The sequence below is a fragment of the Phaseolus vulgaris genome, chromosome 3 (assembly GCF_000499845.2).
Source record: "Phaseolus vulgaris cultivar G19833 chromosome 3, P. vulgaris v2.0, whole genome shotgun sequence".
Taxonomy (NCBI): domain Eukaryota; kingdom Viridiplantae; phylum Streptophyta; class Magnoliopsida; order Fabales; family Fabaceae; genus Phaseolus; species Phaseolus vulgaris.
This window is the reverse complement of record NC_023757.2, coordinates 3,941,772-3,962,437: the sequence shown is the minus strand read 5'-3', so window position 1 is coordinate 3,962,437 and position 20,666 is coordinate 3,941,772. Positions and strand designations below refer to the sequence as shown.

Sequence of the window (20,666 nt, the reverse complement as noted above, 5' to 3'; positions counted from 1 at the left end):
CGATTAACTCTATTATACACTTTAAATTGGTTAATATAAGGTAGAGGAATTCAAATATGCTTACTGGTTTGTTAAGTTCGTGGACATATGATGACATGTTTTGTGCATACATATTATATTATATTGTAAACTTAAAATATTTTCAATATGATTTATTTTTAAATTTTAAGTTATTTTCTTTTAATAGTAATAAATCGTGTTTAATATATATATATATATATATATATATATATATTTGTTTTGATTTTGTAGTTTTAACTTGTGTTTTCAGTTATGTGACTTCTGCTTACTCTTTTAGTCATAATATTTTTTATAGATATTAATTTTGGTTGATTCTAATTACATTGGATTCTATATTTTTGAAGCTTCCAAATGAATATATGGTTGGCTGGATATAAAATTTTCTATTTTTTTATGATTTTTTTAAGTTGAGGCAGGTCTGTTTAATTAACCTAATTAGAATTCGAATTCACATTTAAATCAATAGTTACTCCAAATTATATATATATATATATATATATACTAAATATTTTCTAAACATATATCTGTTTGGTTCGGTTCTAGAAAATGTTTTTTCATCCCATTTTCTTTCTTTTTTTTTTCTCTTATTTTTTAATTATCTCTTCATCTTATTCTCTTATTTGTGTTTTCTATTCTTCATGAAGAACTAATTCTCGAGGATCAATTTACCTAATTAAGATCAAACAATTTGATTTGAGTTTTACACTAATAATTTAAAGCTCTAAGTGTTCTTCTCTCTCATATTTGCCTTTTGCCTTTCATGATATTAATTTGTGTTTCTGATTTTAGAAATCAAGTAGGAATCGATCGAATCTTGATTTAATAATTATATATGATTATATTCAATGATATTTTGATATGATTTGTATTATTGATTTAATTGATTAATTGAATCAGTTCAAACTATTTGAATCTATATATAATTATAATAAGAGTAATTTGATTCTTGAATTATAAACTCACTTTCATTCTTTTTATATTTTCATTTTTTTGAAACGGTTGTGTTTTTCAATCTTTGTTTTACATTTTTCAATTCTTAAACTTCCAAATTTAATTTGTATGAAAGAATATTAAAAATTGAATACAATCAATATGTTTTCTTTGATAATCAACTTAGGTTATGATTTATATTACAAATTTTTTAGAAACCTTAAAATATTTAATTTGAAATCAACATTCAAAATCAAACTGATGTTATTGTTGGAGACACATATTATTGTGTCCAATTGCTAATTTTCTTCCTCGTTTTTTTCTTTGTAATATATGTTATACTTTTCATATATCTTAATTCATTTTCCACTTTCGTTTTTGTTTGCTTTTAGTATTTTTTTTCTATTTCAATTTACTTGTTTTTAATATATTCTTATTATGTATCTATTGTTGTATATGTTCATCATATTTACTTGTTGTATTTTGTTGTTGTTTCGGTTATATTTGTTGTTTCTATCTCAATCCTTTGTTGGTGTTTCTAATTTCTAATATTGTTTTTCGTTTTCCATTTTTTGTTGTTGTTTTTGTTTTTAATTTTGTTGTTTATGTTTTTGCTTCTTGTTGTTGTCATTCTTTTTTTTTCTATTTTTTAATTTATGTTTATGTTGTTGTTATCTATCTTTGCTATCTTTAATTTATGTTTTTTTTAGTGTTCCCTTCATCTTAAGCATTTATTTTGACATAGTTAGACATTAGATAGATTTTTTTTTGTGGTTTTTACTTATGCTAGAAAAAGATTTATCAAAATCTTACATGATCTATATGGCATACTTTCATGATACATGCTTTTTACACTATCCATGTTCAAGTGTGAGTTGTATATGTTGTTTGGTGATTCTTTTTATGTATGATCACGTTAGTTCCTGAGCATTGTATTCATTTTGAGATTGATAAGACATTCCATAGGTTTAGTAAAGAAAAAAATATATGTATTTTATTTTTCCTTTAGAGAGTCATTTTGACAACATAGTTCATTTTCCATAGTATAGTTCATTTTGTGGTTATGTTTTTTAAAAAATTTGTTGTTCTTACAACTGTGTTCTATTTAGTTTTCATTTTTTTGTGAACATGATTTTGGTTTTACGATTAATGAATTAGTATGTTCACAAAATAAATTTTCAGTGACTTGTTCATATTTATATGAAAGTTATTCTTTCAACATGTTCTACCACACAATTTTCAAATGCAATATGAGTTTCACTAACAACTACAATCTTATGAGGCATACTTTCAACAATCCCATCATGATGAACATGAGCAAGTTCAGTCCTTCTTTCAACAATATTTAATGCACAACATCAACAATTTGTACAAATTGAAATAAATTCTACTCCTTGTTTTGAACAATCATTTTAAAGGAGCTTGTAGGGGAAAATAAATGTGAATAACATAAAATTTTAACTAGTACATAGGCTAGTTGTATGATAATAGAAAATAAAATTAGCAACTTGTTTGCATAAAAGGAAATCTCAAACCTTTGAGGATTTGCCTATACAAATTGTACAAACTGAAATCCTCCAAACAATGTAAGTGTCATGTCATTTGATACAAATGAAAATGTTGAAGAACTTGCATAACAAGAAAAGAACGAAGATAAATAAGAAGAGAAAGAAGATTTTATCACAACCACTCTTATCTAAACTATTGAGTATTGTTTGGACAACAATCATTTCTATTTAAGGCTTGATTATTTTTTTTGAAATTTAGCGACTCCTAACCAAAACAAGGGTTTGCGAAGAAGTCTAAAATATCACAAGATTTTGCTTACTGGAAAGAGATGTTACATTTTTCAACAAATACAAGGATTATACATTCTTCTAAATTGCTATTGAACTTTCATCTTACTATATCTATTTGAAAAAATTTCGTCCTACAAACAAAGCATATTCATGATTAATTTTTTTTTTATCTTAAATAACATTGAAAACAATTAAGGTTCTATTGGCACTAGTACAAAATGAAGAAAAGAGCGCTCTTTATTTAGTGCGGTTTTGTACTTAAACGCATTCGTAAAAAACGCGGTGACATTTTTTGATTTACAAATGCGGCTAAACATAAAAATCGCATTTGTAAATCAAAACGTTTTGCCTTGGTCATGACTCTATTGTCTCTTTGCAACACATGCTTTCCTTACCTCCTCTTTGTATCCATTAATCCACCACAAGAAAATCATCAAAAAAAAATCAATTTTAGAAAAAAAATAACTTAGTTGCTAATTGACTAAATTATATATTATTTTAGATACTAAAAATATTATTGGTATTTAGTTTTCTATTATTGATAAATAGTTTCTAAATTGGTATCTAATTAACTATCAAGGTGGGATAAATGGCAATTGCTAAACCAATTCTAAATACTTAGTGATCTATGCATAGGTTATCTCATGGTAAATGTAGCAAAAACCTAACATTGAAGTTAAAGCATGTTGAAAAATATTAAATTAGTCTTACTTCATATATAATTTTTTTCTTATATATCCGGATTATCAAATAATATATGCAATACATTTTTTTAAGTTCCCTAATATAATAAAAAAAATGTTTAAATTACGGAAAATTGAGAATTCATATTCTTAAATTGAATTTTGTTAAATTTGTTATGTAATTATTATGATTAAAAGAGTAATTAAAGTATTAAATTTTCTTACTTATTTGAGTGTATGGAATATTTTTCCCTTATAAGTTTTTCAAAACATAAGCAATATATAGAAGAAGGAAAATGAAGTTACCAAAAATTTTACCGTGTGTGACCTAGGTATAGAAGAACTGTGAAAATCTCTTGCTTAATAACCTTGTCTTCTCCAACTTTTCATCCTTAGAAATCAATCCTCTTGAACCTGTTCATCTTGGGAATTCTCTTCAACACCAACACAGCTCTTGTTTTAATGTTTTTTTCTTTCTTTCCCTCACAAAACTTTCTCTTCATTCTTCATATCCATTTCCTAACCTTGCAGTACAAATCATACAAAAGATAGATTTTCTCTCTTTTTCATTACCACACACTCTCACACACATGTAGTAAATGAAAAGAAGATAAATTTGAAGGCATATATAGTAAGATGAGATATGAAGCATTGATCAATGTGATTGTTGAAGAGGTGAATGATGAGAAATTGCAAGGTTTTGTATCTGATGCCATAATGGGTGAAAAAGGCAGATTCATCATGGTTGCTCTAAAGAGATCATCCATGTTGAGGCTTTGGACACTTAGACTTGCATTTCTGATTATGCTTTGGACCATTGTAGTGCAACTCAGAGGCTTTGGTGACATGCTAACTCCTTCAATGTTCAACACTCATTCTGCCTCCTCTCTACCACATCATAGTACGTATCTTAACCTTCTGCAAATTTCTCATATTCAGAATGTTTGTGGGAAGAATTATAAAGTCTAATAATCACAAGGTTTGTCACTTTTTTTTATCATTCAATAAATAAATAAATAAAATGAATCACTTAAGAGGTGATCTAACTCGTATACACATATTCAAAAGAAAAATCCAATAACCTTGTCAAAACTATCCTAAGATACTGCTTAGAATGTCGTATTTATAATAATTATCATTTTTTTTAATATATTCTTTTATGATTTGTTTTTTTTTGTTATTATTTTGTTTGTTTTAGTGTCTCATGTTAAGATTTTTACTATGTGAAGTGATTAACAGAAACTAGAAAATAGGTTTGATGCGGTTTAATGCACAAGAATTTGTAGAATGAAAAGTTCAATGCAAGAGGGATTTTTGTGTCAAAAGACTACAATTTTGTAAAAATTAAAAGAACCATAAATTATATTTTTGGTCTCCCCTTATTTATTCTGATTACATGATTTTGGTTTTCTTATTATTTTTTTCTTCTCATTTTCTTTTAGAAAATTCATAATTGTAACCTAATTTTTAATTTTGCAGACGCTTTTTTTAATATATTTTATTAAATAAATTATTTCTTAGTAATACTTTAAATAAATCCGTTAGATGCAAGATTTAATTTGAAAAAAATAAAAGAAATAAATATATACACAATTTACTAATATAACAAAATTATAAATTTTCAAACTAAAGCCTAAAATGGCGAACAAAGAAAATAGAAAAACGAAAATTTCATACAAAAATTAAAAAATAACTAAAATTGAAGGACATATGTCAAGGAAAAAAAATAAAACATCAGAAAAAAATATAATTAATTATAAGTAAAATAAACTAATTTTAAATATCAAAATAACTAGTTATTATATTAACTAAATTAGAGATATATTTTATAAACTAAAAATATTGATATCTATTATTAATAAAAACTTATAAATAGTTTTTAAACTTATATTTAATTATTTTATAAATTTTTATTAATAATAAAAATTACTTTAGATACTAATAATCTTTTAGTTTCTAAAATAATATATAATTAATTAATATAAAAACAAATTATTTTCTATCTTTAAATTTATTGTTATTTAATAATTTTTTGTATAGTGTTTAAGTACTATATTTCCTTTTCTATACTACATTTATTTTGAAATATTCTAGCTAGATTTGTCTTCTATTATTTTTTTTATTTAGCTTTTCAAGAAGCAACGATTGAATCCCACTTGTAGAGATAAAACTTTTCTCACCATCAAGAAATAAGGTTAAAGTTGTTTTTTGCATTGCATTCACAATTTGGTCTATCAATGAAATCACAATTTTCCTTTTTCCTTCAAAAAAGTAATGTGGCTAATATCATTCACTTGTGATTCTGAACTTTCCTTAAAACTCATAACAATAACATCTTACAATACCAAGTTAACACTCTTTTGGTTTCTTTTCACTCTATAAGTAATCTCATAAAAATAGTAAAATATAATTTGATTTAAGAACATTTTGTTTTACTTTCCATTATCTATATACTCCCCATGGCATAAACCACCAAAACAAATTTGCCATTCTCTTTCTACCCTATCAATGAATTTTCCTTTAAAAAATGCCTCTAATAACCAAAAATCAATGGTGTTATTTAAAACCTTGCCTTGTATATATATGTACGCAAAAACCTAAACTAGCACTTAATCATTCTGCATTTTATCTATCATAGGCATCAACATCACATTAATTTGCACTCATCATGCTTTCTACAAATCAGAGGCTAAGCTCCATTATAATTTCTAGATTTATTTTATGCTTTTTGGATGTAGTGATATTGTATTATTTTAACTTTTTAAGTTCTGATTGGGTTAATTAAGGTTTTTGGATTTATAATTAGAATATTCGGCAAATCTAATTAACATAATTAAAGTTTACGAAATAAGATGATTGTACATTGCTACACCATAAAACCCAATTAAATTTTAATTGGAAAATTCAAACAGTATGATTATTAAGTTTGGAGGATTAAAATCACAGTTAAACCTGAATTTACTTAAATAATAGCTTAGGATTTAGTTTTTTGTGCATTTTTTCTATCATATATATCAACCATGAAGAGATAATTGATTTATAATATGTAGCTGAGGACAATGTTTATTTTATAAGTCGTTGTTGTAAAAATGAGGTGAATTTAAACTCATTTTTAATATCATATTGAAGTTTATTTTAACTACTCATTTTCTATTAAGTCGCTTATCAGACCTTTCACAAATATTTATTTTTATGTTAAATATGGGAAGTTTTTATTTTATCAACAAAAAATAATAAATAAATATAGATCACTTCGAGATAATCCAACTCTTATACAAAAATAAAGAGAAAAATAAGATAAAACTGTACTAGTATGGGCAGAACAGTTAATATCACAACTCGACTCCCACGACCGAGTCAACCGGCTCCCATGCGTCCGTGTGAGCTGATCGACATATCCAATCCATTAACGCTCAAATCAAGGTCAGCACAGCTAAATCACCATTAAGAGTTAAGTAATATGCTTCTAAGTACGATCCACTTCACTAATTCGGCCAAATAAGGTAAGCCCATTAAAATAATATAAATAACACATATTCCAAGAACAAGGTACGTCATTACTTACTGTACACATCCGAGTGTCGAGTGCCCTTTGCTGACTTGAGCGTCGAAGTGCCTTCTGCGAGTACGTCATTCGGTATTCTCTAGGAGACCAACCAACGAAGACCTGAAGGAGCATTAAGAAGACTAAAGGAGTAACCTGGTGCAGATTGACCGACTAAGAGAAGGGAAGAAGATCAATAATTTTCTAGGTATCATCTCCGTAACAAGAACAAAATCCTTACACTTCAACCTAAATCAATCTCCCAACAAAAATTGTTGACTAACCCAAAATTCAAAAAAATCACCTACACAAACTCACCCTTAACAACCGTGAGAGTATACCTAACATATCAAATTCCAAAAAAACATGACATGGATGAAAATTTTAAACATGGACATGATGAAAATATCTTATCGTGTGTTTCGATGCAGGGATATACGAGAATAATGGGTATGTAATGGTTTCTTCAAATGGAGGATTGAATCAAATGCGAGCTGGAGTAAGGTTTTGTGAATGATTGCGTGCAATTCCTCACTTTCCAATATTAATTTGTTTTCTGAATTGTGCAGATATGTGACATGGTTACCATTGCAAGATATTTGAATGTTACACTCATACTTCCTCAACTGGATAATACCTCCTTTTGGAATGATCATAGGTCAGTCGAACCACTTTACAAAATTACAATTTTCTTAACATTTCTTCATATCACAACAAATCTTTTATTCATTTTAAGGTTTCCAACCTTCTGAGATTTAAGAAATTTATATATTACTTATATAAATAAAATGGTTTATATAATTTAATTAATTCTAAATGAAATATATAATTTCTACGCCGTCTTCAATCAATAAAAAGAGAAAGAAAATTAATGTTTTTCATCGCAGAAGAAATTAATAGAAACTCTTTAAGTTTGATGTCGAATGTAAAATTAACCAAAAAAAAAAAGCATATTGAAGCAACTCGATAAATAACTATACATCAGGAATATATATATATATATATATATATATATATATATATATATATATATATATATATATTAAATGTTCGAAGTATAAATTGTGTTAGTATAACATTTGCACCAATTAATTGAGTTATTATAGAGTATAAGGAAATAAAAAAATATTAAAAAATATAATTTATTTTTTTTTGAAAATCATTAAATAGAAACTAATTTTAAAGACAAAAAATAATTAGTTGTTGTATTGATTAAATTAGATATTATTTTAAAGAATAAAAAATATTAATATTTAAATTACTTTTTATTATTAATAAATAATTTATAAATTAATATTTAATTAACAATCAAGATTTTAGTTACCAGTTATTTAGAAGTGGATAGTTAAAATCTTAGTAGTTAATTAAATATCAATTTAGAAACTATTTATCAATAATAAAAACAAATTTAAATATCAATAATTTTCTTAACATTTAAAATAATATCTAATTTAGTTAATATAATAACTAATTATTTTTTATTAATATAATTAATTTCTGTTCGATAATTTTCTCGTAGTAACTTACAAGAGGAACAATATTAGTATATTAAAGTTTCATCTAACAAAATATAAATTATATATCAAAATAAAATTTCAGATTTAAGTAAAGAAGAATATCAAGTATATTTATAATAGAGGTAAGTTTCCTTCAAAGTTTTGTTACTTGTTATGGCAGCCAATTCAAAGATATATTTGATGTGGATTATTTCAAGAATTCTTTGAGAGATGAGGTTGTGATACTGAAAGAGCTTCCTTCCCAACAAAAGCACAAGATGGAAAAAGGGTCCCTCTCTTCCATGCCACCCATAAGTTGGTCAAATATGTCATATTACTATCATGTGGTACATAACCTTCTACCATAAACTTACAATGTTAATGTGTCAAATCATGCAAAAATTAACTATTCAATTGTCTGTATCTTAAAAATCACAGATTCTTCCCAGGATAAAAACATATGGGGTAGTACACTTCACTAAATCTGATGCAAGACTTGCAAATAATGGAATTCCTGAAGAAGTTCAAAAGTTTAGGTGCAGGGTTAACTACCATGCTTTGAGATTTGTTCCTCCAATTGAACAATTGGCCAGGAAGATTGTTAAGATTCTTAAGGAGAAAGGACCCTTCTTGTCACTTCATCTTAGATATGAAATGGACATGGTTGCTTTCAGTGGCTGCAATGAAGGATGCAACAAGGAAGAGATTGATGAGTTAACAAAAATGAGGTGAGTAGCATTGTTCATTCAACATGGAAAAGTTATCAGTTCTAATTCTGTGGTTTGATATTTGCACACCACTTTTACTCTTGCACAAAAACAACTTTTGAAGTTTTCTAATCAACCAAGCCATATTTTAATAGAACTTTCTTTTTCTCTCTCACTAGTTTTTCTTCACAGAAAAAGTATCATGGCACTAATCCGTATCTGAGTTACTATCAAATTTAAATTTAAATCTTATAGGATTTTGTCTTTAAAAAATATCTGGATAAGTTAAAAGAGAAAGATATATATAAATTATCCTTTAGTGTAACTTTTTTATATGGAACTATTGGAGGTACCAGAAGAACTCTTTTTTTTCATACTAAAATTAACAATCAAATACAATCTACTCTTTTTTCATGATACTTACATTAATTTTCTTTGTTCATGAGGTGTAAACCAAGTATTGTGAAAAGTACATTTCTAATAATATCTTATACTAAAATCATTGTATAGATATTCTTATCCATGGTGGAAAGAGAAAGAGATAGATTCTGATAAGAAAAGAAGAGATGGTCTTTGTCCTCTGACTCCTGAGGAAACTGCTCTAACACTAAGTGCACTGAACATTGATAGTAATATTCAAGTTTATATTGCTGCTGGGGATACATACAAATCAGAAAAAAGAATGGCAAGTCTCAAAGAAGCCTTCCCAAACATGGTTGGTGAAAAAAACCTTTTCAAAACTCCAATCAACAATTTCTGGCAATTCAAACAAAAGGAACACTGACTTATTATTATCTATTAATCACCTCAACAGGTTAAGAAGGAGACATTATTGGAACCCTCAGAACTTGATCCTTTCAGGAACCATGCAAACCAAATGGCAGCATTGGATTATTGCGTGTCAATAGAGAGTGATATATTTGTACCATCGTACCAAGGCAACATGGCTAAACTGGTTGAGGGCAACAGAAGGTGCATAAATTTGTTACATGAAAAGTGTGTTTAGATTGAAATGGTTAACTTTTTTTGACCATATGTTGATGAATTTTGTACCAACAAAACCGAATCTGATTTCCTTAAACAAGATTTCAGGTTCTAGTACTTAGATGAAAAAATGTGACTAATAGGAGAAAGTCACTGAATATGATGAATCAAGTTTTCTGATATACATTAATTATTATCAATAACATTGTTAACTAAAATTACTGATGAACTCTGTTATGGTTTCAGGTACTTGGGATTCAAGAAGACAATTCTTTTAAACAGAAAACTTTTGGTTAATCTCATAGACCAGTACAAAAATGGGAGCATAAGCTGGAACCAGTTCTCCATGTCAGTGAAGGTAGCTCATGCAGAACGTATAGGGAACCCAACTACAAGATCAGTGGTGCCTGGAAAACCCAAGGAAGAGGACTATTTCTACACAAACCCTCAAGAATGCTTACCACCATTGATGGACCATAATTAACTTAACATCACAAGCTTAATATTTTATGCTCCATTTGGTCATAAAATTGAAGTAGAGTGGAAAAGATTCACTAACACAAGGATCACACTGATTTGTCATTTAATATTGAAAACATAGTGCAGAGTAAGGTGGGGCATATTGTGTAATCATACATGTATAATTAAATTCAATCACTATGGTATAATAATTATTTAACATTTGGCTAAAACAATCAATCATAAAAAAAGTGATGACATTTTGATGAATGAAAGATCATAGTACATTGGTTTGACCCTAGTGATCTAATCATCTTGAGTGTGACAAAGACTGAGAATCTTATAATTTTATAACCGTTATTTATAAAAAGAGAACTTATTTAGTTATTTTGAAAAAAAAAATTATTCAATTATTTATTTTATTAAATAAATAAATAAATTATTTTTTTAAAAGATGAATAGTTGCACTTTTCTTTTAACGAATAATTACTATTATTATAATGACTATTGAAATAAAAATATATTATTAAATTAAAAGAAATATTTAGTAAGGCAACTAAACAATTATTCTCAAGGAAAAACTCTTAAGGCAAGAAAGGAGAAAGGTCTTCTCCCTTTGAAATCCTCCTTTTATATGAGAAAGGCAAAATGGTTTTGGCTCTTCCTTTCCTAAAGTCTTAAGAGCTTCTAAAGTAGATTGTTATGAAAGTGTCTCAACTTTTTTTATCTTTTTACCTCTTAAAATAACCTGTAGATGTGAAACAGGAAATATAGTATAGTAATTAAGGCATGTATGACAGTTCACAGAATATGAAGAAAGTTATGAGAGTATATCCTGGTATATATATGAATAGTACATGTCCTCTCCCAAATAGGATTATATAGTGATACTATATAAATAGTATTTAAAGTATATTTTATTATCATTCAAAGAGTAATTTGAATATGTTTTTAAAAAACTTAATCATTTAGAGTACATGAATTCTTACTATAAGAAACAAAATGTTTCTAATACGTTGCACAAGCTCCCAAATTTGTTAAGAGAAAAATACTGTTTGCACAGACTAGAAAGATTAAGTTCTAAAAAGTGGCTCTAAAAACATATCATAAAAAATACTCTTTTTTTTCTTTTCCAAACACTCTCCAAATGCATTATAAATAAACGTGTGTATATATATCATAAAATTTCCAAACAGATGCTGAATAATACTGAATAGCTATGATATAATATGTATCATACAGCTAAAATAGATGGCATGCCCCACTACAGCAGAAGCTTCAATATCTCCACAAATGGTCGTTTTCAAGTTTTATATGGTTCTAATATAACCATTAAAAAGTCAAACTTATGGGGAAGGATGTACAGTAGCCACAAGGAATATGCTGCGCCAGGAACAAGAAATCTGGATGTAAGTGGATGCTCATGAAAATGCTACATCACTTGTATGTTTTCATTCGTTTTTGTGTTTGATCCGAGTCTTCTCCACTGCCTGCATCTCTAAAATGTGCAATTGTTTGATTATTTGAAGGAGGGTTGTCATGATTCTGCATAACACAAGTAAGAAAGGATCAGCATACACACCAAGGCCTTGAAATTTTGCATATTTTGGACTTTGGAGGATACCACTTAATCAAACTTTCCCCAAATAGATCGTTGAGAAGCATATTATCATAGAACCCACCTAATTTTAGTTTCAAATATCTCTTCATAGCTGAGTTTATATTTGAGTTATAACTTCAATTCAAATGATTACAATGGTCTCTCTACAGATTATGGGTCCATTTAGATTAAAAAAGTAATTCTTATGTCAAATGAAAATAATCTAGTGTTTATGTTTGAGAGAATTTTATAAAAAACAATAAAGTTTGTTTGTTTGTTTGTTTACAGTTGTAAACGGGAGAGGACACTACATGTGACAATACTGATAGTGAAATATTAAAGTTCAGAAACAAGTTTTATCACTACCCTAAGCCACAAGTAAGAATCACAGAATTTCTGCCTAAGTCAATAGTAGAACCAGCCTAAACACATCAAGCATAAGTATTTTCCAATATGAGATCTTCAAACTTATAAAAGTCTCAACTAATTTTAATTATGAATTAAAGATACTAAAACCATAATTTCAATTATTCTGATGTTTGAAATTCAAGAATATACAATTCAGACTTCAATAAAATATTTGTCAAATGAATCCCATAATTTCATCCAAAATATTAATTTTGTAAGACACAATGTTTTCCATATTTCTTTTAAAGTGTCAGGGACAAATTGTGATATTCCTTTCTACAACATTTTCACATACATTAATAGTGCATCAAAATCTTCTTAGACAACTTGCAATAAGAAGATACAACGATTAATAAAGACACGATGTCATTATATACCTTGGGAGAAGAAGTCCCACAGCTTAATCCATTGTTTGCTCGTTTCCCAAGATTAATCTGAACTGAGATGCTTGCTTGTGACAGATCTAAACCGGCACTTTGTAATGCCTGAGTTAGATTATTCAATAACCTGCTTTTCAAATATGGTTTAAAACTTGCGTGTCATGAAAAGATCACAAAGACTTTAATTCTAAACGTTTGAAGAAGCATCTAGAGGATCCAAAATAGTACCACTGGAACTTAACAGGAGTAATGATATTAGAAATTTAGAATTTATAATTAATGACTTCAGCTTGTAGTACTCATACTCAAGACCATTAGAAATCTTTACAACACTGCAAGAAACATCACGGCAACAATGACCATCAACTTTTACAGATGCCAATTTATTTGAGTTCTTATAACCTGAATAACTGTTGTTTTCAGAACAAAAACATTCATGCTTTAAAGACAAGCGAGGGGAAAAGAGAGTAATATGAGCACAGCTGTTCAACATTTTGATGATGCTTATGATAAATATATATACGCAATATAGTGACCAAGCAACTAAATTCAGCACTCATCAAAATGGGCTGAACAAACGCAAATTCGCGAATTACATAGGGGTTACTACTAGTGGTCCTGTAATGTTCCCTTTTCCCTTTTCTATTTTTTCTTTCATGAAAAGCAAAAACCCATATGTTCGGTAATCTCTTAGTCCCCTCAATAATGATAAAGAAAGCCACAGCTCAGATTTTCTCCTCCGTGATCATGCATACGTGAAATAGAGAATAAAATCTAACAAGTTGGGTACATGAAATCAACATGCATATAACCTTGCAATTGTCAAATATGATAACATTATCTAAGTCTGTGCCAAAATGTAATATGGACAAGAATTAGATTATAACTCAAACAATGAATAGCAATTCAAAAATAGAAAATCCAAAAAGAAAAATCAGGTATGAAAGACTTTTAAAACCATAACAATAAGAAAGTTCTTTTCAAAATAAGTGTATCAAACATCTATATCAACAAAACCATACAACTTTACAGAAATAATAATAATAAATGCAGTAACACCAGAAATAAATTTTAAGCAATTACCCACCCTTGGGAGTATACACTAGAGATGCTAATTGTCCCTCCTTCAACTGTTAGTTCATCCTGCTGATTCTGTGGTTCACTAGTTGTTGGGCATTCAGTTGATTGTGCATCAGAAACAGTTCCCTGAAGAGGATGTGCAAGTACACCATCACTTCTGGCAGGAACGGACATGTTTGCATGCATAGGCAAGGGAAGAGGTATTCCCTTGCTCACTAAATCAGGTTGCCTCTCTGCTGTCTTGTTGACAATATCCCTGCTCTGATCAGGATCTATCGTGTTTTGTGTTCCACTAAGCATAGTTGGAGACATACTAACATTGCTTTCATCAAACTTTCCAGGAAAAGGTGATAGAGTACCCAAACCATTCTTTATAGTCGTAGGTTGACCAGCGAAGCTTTGGACACGCCAATGACTATTTCTCTGTATTATTACAGTGAGTAAGCAAGCTTAAAATATACATATATTTGCGTAAACATCTCCATAAACACTTCTAAGAGAAGAAAATGTGAACAAAAAAAAAAGCTTTTGCACACTTATTTACGCGTTAAAAATCTAAAATTGGAGATGCTAATACAAAAGAGCTTCCACAAATCAGTTTATAAAAAATTAGTTCCTTCTTACATTTTTCTCCTAGAAGTACCTATAGAGAAGTTTACCTAAACAAGCCGACATGACTCTATATTATCAGTTATGTACCTAAGTTAATTAGTCATCCAAATAAACTTGATGGCAATGGAGGAACCTCCTATGATAAAGAAAAATATTAGCATCACACTTTCTGACTGTTCTCTTGAACACACATTATTATTGAATGAAATTTATTGTAAACCACAAATTTTCATTGGCCTCACTTCTTATTTAATGAGTCTTCCACCTATTTTTGTAGTTTTAAACAAATTTTAACCAATAATAAAATGTGTTAGAAGGAGTGGGTTAGAAATTGTTTTGCTAGAACTCCTCTATGATAAAGCGCTACTCATAGAATTTGGGTTTGAAACTAACCAAACCCAAAACTTACACACTATGCAAAGAATTTGGGTTGGCCCCCTCACCAATACACACTATTTTGGCTATATTAGTAGACAATACGAGATCTCCAACACATACCTCTCACTTCAGAACATCCTGAGACTGAGGTTTTGCAGGGTCTGTTTAGAAGTGGCTAATTTGATAACAGATGGCTTGAAAGGTTCAACAACAATCATCACATACCATCTTAAAAGTTCGGCTTTGTACCTAACTCATCTCCAAAAAGCTAGCTCATGAGGTGAGAATTTTCCCTCACTAATTTACACTACTTTGGCTATATAAGAAATCAAATAATTGTTATCAATTTGGAAAATAAGGCATAAAAAATAGAAATTCAAACTAAAGTTGAGACAAATATAATGAACAATTACTTAAAAATAAAGATAACATTGATTTCTATTTCACTATATATCCCTATTCGTTAAGTTTCATCAATAATTTTCTTTACATCCTGGTACTCAATTGTCCACATATTTGCCATAATGGTTTTGCTAAACTTCATGTCAGCCCTGTTTACAAGCTAAAAAAGCATTTTGATTGTGTTTTGGCTAACCATTATTAACAATAAGGGATTTACATATAGTTAAAAGCAAAAGATCCTAAAACATTATGGTTTTTCTAATTTACCCATGGCATCAACTTCGAGGGCTCTTGACCCCAACCTTGATATGAACCTTCATACTTTTGTACCTTCTCCTGTAAGTACTGAACATACTCGATCACCTGCAAAGGAAAATAACAAATTGACAGGTTGCATATATTCTCAACCAATTTAAATAATAAAAATTTAATTATTTCTCACTTTACAAAATTTACCTCTAACAAAAATGATGCTGTGTCCCTCTTTTGATCACTATGAGGTATGAGATCCCTCAATATCTGGAATCTGGAGGAAAAGGTTACCAATCATCAAAACTCCAACTGAATGCACTAAAATATAGATTTTCAAGATGTTATTGCTCTTTACAACACATTTAAGAAGCCATTAACATGAATTTCATTTCAAATATGAAGAAACGCCTAAACGATAACATACTCCCAAAATGCTTACAACCAATTCTGCAGCAGGACAAAAGATGAAAATAAACTGAAGCAAAGAAATGACAAGATCTACAGCAATGTAAAACTGCTGACGAACATATCCACCTTTACCTCACCGTCCATCAAATAAAATATTTCTCATATATCTCGGAAACTTTGGTCTTTAACCGAGTCAAATGGCATCATGTGATTCATCTAACCGATCTCACCTAGTGGAATAAGGCTTTGTTATTTTTGTTGTTGTTGTGCATAAGCCAATCAACAATTATTCAATTTTAAACCCTAAATTACCTACGATAATCTATATTTTTGTTCTTGTTTGTTTTCAAGCAACTTACACTAGAACAATCAATGCAGTAGAACACGGACTTATGAATAAGAGTTACACATAAGACATACCTCTCATTTATCTTGCTTCTTCTCCGCTGCTCTGTTACAGAATGCTTCGATCTTATCGCACTAGCCTTATCAATGGCTTTTCCATCTGCCATAACAACCAGAACTCTAATTTCCTTCAAACATGAACTTGAGATCGCAAATGAATCCAATTCTACATTTCATACGCTAAACAAAAGCTTCCCCAACTAATTAAATTCACCAAATTAAAAAACCTCACAAAAAAGAGTTTTTTTTTAGAAGCACGCACACATCAGCAGATTTAACACAATCCACAACATAAAAAAGTACAGAAACCCGAGAACAGCCACAACCTCGAAGGAAACAAAGAACCACCCGACAACTGGATCTAACAAGAGCGTAGGAATGACAGGTAATAATACAAACATGTTTGTCAATGAAAATTAAAAGGGGTACCTTTGTTGGTGTTGGGGGCAGAGGAAGTGCTTTGTTTCTTGGAAGAACCGAAGTCTTCTTCGTCGTACTCATCCTCTTCCTGATTCCCTTTCCCTGCTCTCATTGTTCTAAGAGAAGGGTATCAGTGACCAGTTCTGAATCACGAAAAAAAAGAGAACTTTGGGGTAAACAGGGATACCCAGATGTGGAATTGAGAAAGGGAACGTCGGAGGAGGAGATTCTGCGAAGGGCGTTCGCCGGCGGCGTTGAGGTGGCAGCTGGTTTTTCCGTCGACGGACATGTGTGAGTCAGCAGCAGGTGAGAGAGAAGGAGGGATAGGATGTGGGTGAGCCCATGCGTGTCTCGTGAGCCTTCTTCATTTGACAATAAACCAAACCACCCTCTCCTATTCTCTCATCTCTTCTCATCAAAATTCTCGGAGTCTTTACCTGAATCATCATAATTTCAAAAAAGGTTATAATTTGGTCCATGTTAGGTACTTAGAAGCTATGCAACTATATGTATTATAATTATTATTATTTTACTATAATCTATAACTATATCTATATAAATTCTTTATTTCATGTACACATTTTTACTTTCTAATAATTTTCTAATTTATGTAAAATTATTTTATTTTATTTCACCTTCTAAATAACCGTGAAAACAGAATTATTTCTCCTCTTTAGATTTCATTTGTTTTTTTTTTTTATCTTTCAAAAAGGATTATTCTTTCACGTTATATTCTGTTTGTTCTATGACTTTAAATTCCGTTAATTTTAATTTTAATTTCTTAAATAATATTTTGAATTTAAACAAAGTAACATAAAAATAAGTAAATTAGATAAATAAAAATATATTAAAAAGATTAATTTTAAAATTAATATACATGTTGACATATGAAATAATAAAATTTGTCATAACAATTAAATTTTAACTCAATAAAATAAAATAACGTAATAAAAACAGACACACAAACGTATTAGTACCTACGCTTTCACTAATCAATCGTAAATTTAATTAAATTGTGCTTATGTTATGGAAAGCATATCTTCATTTCATTATAAATTGAGATAATAAATATGTTAATTTTGTATAGTAAATTTTACACTTATTAAATTAAAAAATAATATAGTCACACAACACAAATAACAATTTTAAAATTTAAAGTTTAAAAATTAAAATAATGTCATTCATTGTTAAGTTAACTTCGTGGTGTCTTAAAATTATGATATTTTTTAAGTGTATATTCATTTTTTTTATTGTAGCTTTTTGCTTTAAATTCTTTTGTGATAGAACTTACAATGGTGGGATATTTAGTAGTGTAATGAAACGATTTTTATCAAGTATTTTATTTTGTAGTTATTATTAGTTAGAATTTTTTTATTTTTTTTTCTTCTAACTAATTATGTATTTTCCTATCTTCTATATAAGAACTTAGTGTTGTATGCATTCCTAGGTGACGCTAGGTTGATGGTTTTTATACTTGTGTATTTTGTTTTTTTTTATAATATATGAGATTGTGTTTTCATATCTCTATTAGTGTGATTTGATTTTTTTTACAGACTTCTTGATTTTATTTTTTTTTATTTGACATTTATGCACGAACAAACTAATATTTTACAAGAAAAAATGTGTATCATATCCGAGATCTAAACATTAAATGGAAATGATACTTTCAATCTATGGAGAATTAAGATGGGAGATTAGGTGTGTAAGCACCACTATCAAAGAATACATCACATATAGAAAGACAAGTTCTAGAGATGTAAGAAGAAAAGACATAATCCATGTTTTTTTTCTTTATCAAACGATGTTATTTATGATGTTGCTAAAGAGAATACTTTGATACAATTGTGGCTAAAGCTAGAGAAACTCTTAATGAAAAAATTTGTAAGAAGTTGTTGTTGAAGAGACTACTCTTTTGATTGTGGATGAAGGAGGGGATGCCACTAAAAGCTCATATTGGTGAACTCAATTCAGTTTTCATGGAACTTCAAGACATATATGTGAAAGTAGAAAATGAAATGTAGAGATGATATCATCATCCTTTGAAAATTTGGTGAATTCTTTAAAAATGGAGAAGGAATGCATAACACTTAAAAGATGTTAATGTTAAGACAAATGAAATTCATATTATTATACACAAGTCTAAATTCAACGATGTTACCATAAACACAAATGGTTTCTTTATCATAATAAATAATACCATGGTTTCTTTATCATAATAAATAATACCATGGTTTGGTGTGTCTAACAATGTTACTCACGGTAAAAAATATAAGTTTATAAGAATAATTCATAAGAAGTTTAGATGAAGTCCTCGAGAGAATAGTAGTAACACTCAACATGAAGCGTCAAATGTATACAAAGCATATATATAGTATGCAAGAAGAGGATAACACACAATGTACTCAAAAGCTAAAAAAGTGTAAGTAAAAGTCAATTGTACACCACTAAGATGAGGTTAATTGGTGTTTTAAAAGTTTTTATTTCTCTATTAACAATCTCAGAAAACTCTTGTTCAAACAATAAAGTCAGAAGATTAAGTTTATTACAAACAAAATTATTTGCAAAATGCATCTTCCTTTAGTGAGCACAAACTAATAAACACGTAATGTAAGACATTAAAGGAAGAACCATTACTTAGGATTTTTATCCCAGTTCATTTGTCGCAACAAATTAGATTTAATTCTTGATCAATCAGTCATGCTCCACTAGGCAAACTACCATTGTACTGTTGTTCATAAAATCAAAGATACTTAGTTTCTCTAAATTTTACAATATATATCATAATCAATGTTGATTATTAAAGGACACATATTCAATGTATTCAATCTTTTGTATTATTCCATACAAACTAATTTACAATATATTGTGTTCACATTGCTTGAAATCCATTTTCCATCCTTCTTGTGAAATACTCAAATCTATATAAAAGTCAAAGTCTCTCTTGTAAACTACACTTGGATATTGAATAAAAATAATTTTGTGAGAATACTTTAAGTGTCTTAAGGGCATGAGACTCTTACCTTTGGTTTTTATCTAGAAGATCTTCTTCAAGTGACAAATCTCCCTTACATTTATCCTTGAAATTCTTTCTCAAGATGGCGTGTTCTAATCCTTTCCAAGTCTTCATCCATTTTATACTTTCTTTTACAACTTTGTACTTATTTTTGGGTTTTCTCCGTTATGTTGTAAATTTCCATACCAACCATATGGAGAAATATTCTTCAACACTTTAGTAAGTTGAAAAATCCTTCTACCTTCTAAGAAACATATTAGAAGTTCACCATTAGTGATTGGTCATTTGGTGCAACAACCACTAGTGAAATGGAGTTTTTACGAATAATAGGTCATTTATAGGAACTAACTGGATTGACTTAGGTTGTTTTAGTGGTTGGTTCTCCAACATCCAAATAAGTTTCTACTTAATTATTATAAGCAACCATAACTTTACAATTTATGGTATTATGTCCATTTTGCTTACAACTATTGAAAGTCGTTATTGCTCCTACCTCGAATAATCATTCCTTGTTATTCCTAAAAGTCATAATTTAGTATTGTTTCCCCTTTCTCATCTTCTTTGATCTTTCAACACCCCTTTTATACAATGGTGGTAGAAAATCTTCATTATCAATTTCTAGTCACAAAGTTGGATCATTGATGAGACTAATTATGAATTCATAACCCACTAATAAACATCCCTA

At 28.8% G+C, this 20,666-nt stretch overlaps 2 protein-coding genes across 3 annotated transcripts; one reads left to right on the top strand and one right to left on the bottom strand.

Moving 5' to 3' along the window:
- Positions 1-4,078: 4,078 nt before the first annotated feature.
- On the top strand, positions 4,079-10,807 carry LOC137806332 (rhamnogalacturonan I rhamnosyltransferase 1-like). Its single transcript, XM_068606376.1, has 8 exons — positions 4,079-4,334; positions 7,409-7,476; positions 7,547-7,635; positions 8,655-8,820; positions 8,912-9,201; positions 9,691-9,895; positions 9,995-10,152; positions 10,411-10,807. Exons 1-8 carry the CDS (start codon positions 4,151-4,153, stop codon positions 10,646-10,648), a joined length of 1,398 nt encoding a protein of 465 aa, XP_068462477.1. The 5' UTR covers positions 4,079-4,150; the 3' UTR covers positions 10,649-10,807.
- A 1,151-nt stretch (positions 10,808-11,958) lies between these two features.
- LOC137806333 (transcription factor BIM2) lies at positions 11,959-17,432 on the bottom strand. Of its 2 annotated transcripts, XM_068606378.1 has the most exons (8): positions 17,156-17,432; positions 16,978-17,084; positions 16,564-16,648; positions 15,940-16,009; positions 15,751-15,846; positions 14,099-14,514; positions 13,009-13,138; positions 11,959-12,168 (listed from the first exon to the last, which is right to left on the bottom strand). In XM_068606378.1, exons 2-8 carry the CDS (start codon positions 17,078-17,080, stop codon positions 12,061-12,063), a joined length of 1,008 nt encoding a protein of 335 aa, XP_068462479.1. In that variant the 5' UTR covers positions 17,081-17,084; positions 17,156-17,432; the 3' UTR covers positions 11,959-12,060. The 2 variants fall into 2 exon arrangements, with proteins under 2 accessions (XP_068462479.1, XP_068462478.1); XM_068606377.1 differs by having other exon boundaries at positions 16,978-17,431.
- Between the last annotated feature and the right edge of the window lie 3,234 nt (positions 17,433-20,666).